Source organism: Vombatus ursinus, unplaced genomic scaffold (assembly GCF_900497805.2).
Source record: "Vombatus ursinus unplaced genomic scaffold, bare-nosed wombat genome assembly UNPS02014170.1, whole genome shotgun sequence".
Classification (NCBI taxonomy): domain Eukaryota; kingdom Metazoa; phylum Chordata; class Mammalia; order Diprotodontia; family Vombatidae; genus Vombatus; species Vombatus ursinus.
The window spans coordinates 2,292,246-2,297,180 of record NW_020953948.1 but is presented as its reverse complement, the minus strand read 5'-3'; the positions used below and the strand labels follow the sequence as shown (position 1 = coordinate 2,297,180).

General features: G+C 39.3%; 1 protein-coding gene across 1 annotated transcript; it reads left to right on the top strand.

Moving 5' to 3' along the window:
• The first annotated feature begins 1,245 nt into the window (after nt 1-1,245).
• Nucleotides 1,246-2,082, top strand: LOC114041240 (zinc finger protein 235-like). Its single transcript, XM_027859589.1, has one exon. It carries the CDS (start codon nt 1,246-1,248, stop codon nt 2,080-2,082), a length of 837 nt encoding a protein of 278 aa, XP_027715390.1.
• Nucleotides 2,083-4,935: the final 2,853 nt, after the last annotated feature.

Sequence of the window (4,935 nt, the reverse complement as noted above, 5' to 3'; positions counted from 1 at the left end):
CCTAGATATAAAATTACTGGCAACAGTGAACATATTGAGCATGTCCCTTGGCGAGACTTGGAAAAAGGTCCCCATCAGAACACTTGGAGGGAGATTCATGTAAAGGAGGCACAGCTATCTGAAATACATAAAGGTGATTTTTCAATCCAGGAACAAGTGACACATGACATAAAAGGAATACAATTTCATCCCATGTCAAATGATTCACAGAAGCTACCAGATCCACATTCATCTGACAAAGCCCAACAAGCTGCTCTTTGGTCCGAGGGAAAGAAAATCTTTGAAGATAGCCAGGTGAAAGATCTTAGGGAAAGAGAAGGCACAGACATCAGACCTCTCAGCAGTTATCAACTTCAAAATTCTAACAGTTTACCTGCCAAAGAAATCAGATGGGAGAAAAATTCTACCAAGGACATCTCTGAAGGAAATAATTATTCAGGCACTCACTCTATAAATATCAGTGGCCTTATAATGGAGAAACTCTACATAAGTGAAGACCATAGTAAACAATTTAGTGACAACTCAAGCTTTCATGTTCATCAGAGAGTCCACATGGAAGAAAACCTGAACCATTATAAAGAGTATGACAAACGATTCAGTGATACTTCAAAGCTTCATATTAATCAGAGGATCCATATAAGAGAGAACCCCAATAAGAGTAAAGAGATGAAAAATTTTCATCCAGCTTCATACATTCAAGTTGTTCAGAGAATACACACAGGAGAGAAACTCTATCAGTGCGAAAAGCATGAAGAAAGATTCAGTATCAAGTCAAACCTTCTTGTCCATCAGAAAGTCCACACAAGAGAGAAACCCTATCACTGTGTCACATGTGGGAAATATTTTTGTCACTTGTCACATCTTCATACTCATCAGAGAGTCCACATAGAAGGGAAATCCCATCAATGCAAAGTGTGTGACAAAAGATTCAATACCAGCTCTAGCTTACGTGTTCATCACAGACTCCATACGGGAGAGAAACCCTATCAGTGCACTGAATGTGGGAAATGTTTTTCTCAGCTGTCACATCTTCATGATCATCAGAGAGTTCACACAGGAGAGAAACCCTATCAATGTGAAGAGTGTGGTAAAAGATTCAGTGCCAACTCTACCTTTCGTGCCCATCAGAGAGTCCACACAGGAGAGAAACCCTACCAATGTAACGCATGTGGAAAATGTTTTTGTCGACGGTCACAACTAAAAGCTCATCTGAAAATTCGCAAAGGAGAGAAATCCTTTCAATGTATGGAAAGTGAGAAAAGATTCAGAAACAACTCGAGCTTAAAGGTTCATCAGAGAGTCCCCAAAGGCGAGAAACCTTTTCAATGCAAAGAATGTGGGAAAAGATTCAGGTACAACTCAAACTTACAGGTTCATCAGAGAGTCCACACAAGTGAGAAACCTTTTCAATGTGAAGAGTGTGGGAAAAGATTCAAGAATGACTCAAGTGTTCGTGCTCATCAGAGAATCCACACAGGAGAGAAACCTTATCAATGCAAAGAGTGTGGAAAAAGATTCAGGAACAATTCAAGCTTTCATGCTCACTGGAAAGTCCACACAGGAGAGAAACCTTTTCAATGCCAAGAGTGTGGGAAAAGATTCTCAAATAACTCAAACTTAAAGGTTCATCAGAGAGTCCACACAGGTGAGAAACCTTTCCAATGCAAAGAATGTGGGAAAAGATTCAAGAATGACTCAAGTATTCAGGCTCATCAGAGAGTCCACACAGGAGAGAGACCTTATCAATGCAAAGAGTGTGGGGAAAGATTCAGATTCCATTCTAGCTTTCACACCCATCAGAAAATCCACACAGGAGAGAAACTCTATCAATGCAAAGAGTGCAACAAAAAATTCAGGAATAACTCAAGTTTGCAGATTCATCAGAGAGTCCACACAGGAGAGAAACCCTATCACTGCAAGGAGTGTGACAAAAGATTCAGTACCACGTCAAACCTTCATGTCCATCAGAGGGTCCACACAGGAGAGAAACCCTATCAGTGTGATGCATGTGGAAAATGTTTTTCTCAGCTGTCACATCTTCATTCTCATCAAAGACTCCACATTGGAAAGAAAAACCAATAAATCATAGATGTGTGGGAAAGAGTTCAGTCAAAAATCAAAACTTCATATCCCTACATTATTAAAAATATCTTAAGTGACCTTTATGGGGAAAGCTATATTCAAAGTAGATGCTTCTAAGATCGTTAGAGAGGCAATATGATTTAGTGGACTGAGAACTGGTTTCCAAGTCCAGAAGACTTCCTTTCAAGTCTCACCTCTGATACATAATGTCTGTGAGTCACTTTACATCTCAGTGACTCTGGTCACCTCTCAAAGATCCTAAGTTTGTGAACTGGTGCCTAAGGAGTTCCTCCCCAGGAGATCTCTATTACAGTGAAATGACCCAAGTGGTTACACACACTGAAATAAAATAGCCATCAAGAAGTTCACCTTGGGAAGGAAATCCTCTAAATTTCCTCAGTCACACAATGTCTGGGGTTTTCCAAACAGATATGATTTCTTGAAATTCATACTCCCACTTCCCTGGCTTCCCAGATGAAACTTACCTTTCTATAGACACTCCTAACTTGACCTCAGATATAATTTTTGCTCAGGTACTTATCCTAATCTGGGAAATCACAAGAGGAAAAAGATCTTTGCTGCCACCCTGATCCACCTCAGATCCATATCTTCAATATATTACTTCAATATATATCCTAGGAGATGACTACCCGTTTTCTGCCTTGTTCAGTCATGCTACTTATTCCAAAACTTCCTGCTTCATCCTATTCAGACCCTTTCTGTGATTTTTTTTCAAAATCCTAATTTGCTCCAGCCTTCTTTATCTTCCTGCTGTATGCTCCTCCGCTCTTTAAATCTTTTAACAGATCATATAGAGTTTTGACTCTCTTTGTTATTTCCTGTGTAGGGGATGTCAAACATTTTTAAGTGACTCATTAGGTTTTCCTGTGTGAGAAGAGATTAAATTTTTGTGTCCTTTTATTATGGTTCATGAACTTTCTCCCAATGGCATCTATGTGCAGACATCATACGTGTCTATTTTTATACATGTAAAGGCATATCTTCACATCCACACATACTCAACTGAAGCCATTTTAACTATGTTGTTTCCTTTACCTCCCTATAACTTCCAGCATGATACCTATAGCTATTTCCTCAAACTACATTTTCCTCTGAGTCATAGCTTCAGTCATGACATGGGAAGCACAATTTGAGATGTCTTTCCATTCTGTAAATAATGACAGGAATCACTTATGATATGGAACTAATCATGAATGATGGCTTGTCTTCCTAAATGTGTCTTCCAACTTGTCTTCTAGGCTTAAATTCTGGGGGTTTTAAAAATTAGATCACCTTCATATGTATAATCACCTAGGCAAAGGGGTGGGCTGGCCACAAAACCTCCTGTGATTTGTAGCTTTGGAAGAGAGGAAACTAAGGGCAACATCATCCTTGGAAAGAGATGGGAAGCAGACCTTTGACAGTAGGTAAGAGAGGATCACGGGGGATGTGAAAGGAGAGGAGGAAGGGAATAAGCAGTTAGATAGCACCTACTATGTGTCAGGCACCTACTATGTGTGCTAAGTGCTTTACAAATATGTCATTTGGATGAGCAGAACGCTCTCAGAAAAACCTAGAAAGATTTACATGAGCTGACGCAAAGTGAAATGTACTGTGTACAAAGTAACAGCAATATTGTGAGATGATCAGCTGTGAACCACTTAGCTATTCTCAGCTATACAATGATCAAGACAACTCTGAAAGACTTAAAGATGAAAAATGCTATCCATCCCCAGAGAAAGAACTGGTGGTGTCTGACTATACATTGAAGCATACCTTTTTTATTTTTCTTGAGGTTTTTTTTTGGGGGGGGGGTTATGTTTTCTTTCACAACATGACTATTATGGAAATGTTTTGCATGACTACACATGTATAACCTATATAGAATTGCTTGCCTTGTCTATGTGGAGGCGCTGAGAGTGGGGAGGGAGGAAGGGAAGGATTTTGGAACTCAATGTTTTAAAAACGAATATTAAAAATTGTTTTTATATGTAACTGGGGGAAAATAAAATACTAAATAAATTTTCAAAAATACATCATTTGATCCTCACAACAACCTTGTGAGGTAAGTGCTGTTATCATCCCTACTTTACAGTTGAGAAAACTAAGGAAACAGAAGTTAAGTGACTTGCCCAGAGTCACACAGCTAGTAAGTGAGAGAGAAGGAGAAAAGGATGCATGATGAAAGCAGTGAAACCATCATGGAAGCTGGTGACCAGGACACCTGCAATTCCTTTTTGTTGAGCTCTAGAAAGTGAGTACTGTGTGAACCAGTGGAGATGTTTGTGACTATGGATTGTTGTTGTTGTTTGGGGGGGAGGGGTTGTGATTTTTTGGTCAGGTGCTCATTCCAGTAGCAAGATTGATGAGGGAAAAACTGATAGGAGCACAGGACGGTCCTTACACAATCCCTGACTTATTTCCACTTAAGTATGTGGTTTTTAATTTTTTTTGTGTTAGAAGTCTACATTTGCCAGACTTTTAGTATTAATCTTCTAAACACCTGTGACCAACCTTGTCTTTAAGTTGTCTCACGTCCTTTCTTTGAGACCAAAGGGTGGGAAAGCAGTGAGAACCCCTTCAGAGAGAGGCTTTCCTTAGTACAGGTCTAGCAGATAAAACCCTAGCGCATTATTAGAGAGTTCTGCTCTTTCAAAGGGGGCATAAGCAAAAGGTTACATCGTGGGCTTCTCATTGGGAACAATTCTTTTCTCTTTTTTCCCCAATGCAGCCTAAGAACTCAAGATATCAATATTACCAGGGTTTGTTTCTCATCTTGACATTTTAAACCTATTTTGTTGTTTAAATTTTAAAATCATCATTATTGTGTTTTATCACTTGAGTGGAATATGA

Coding starts and splice junctions, on each gene's coding strand:
- LOC114041240 (XM_027859589.1), top strand. CDS start 1,246: ATGGAAAGTGAGAAAAGATTCAGAAACAACTCGAGCTTAAAGGTTCAT.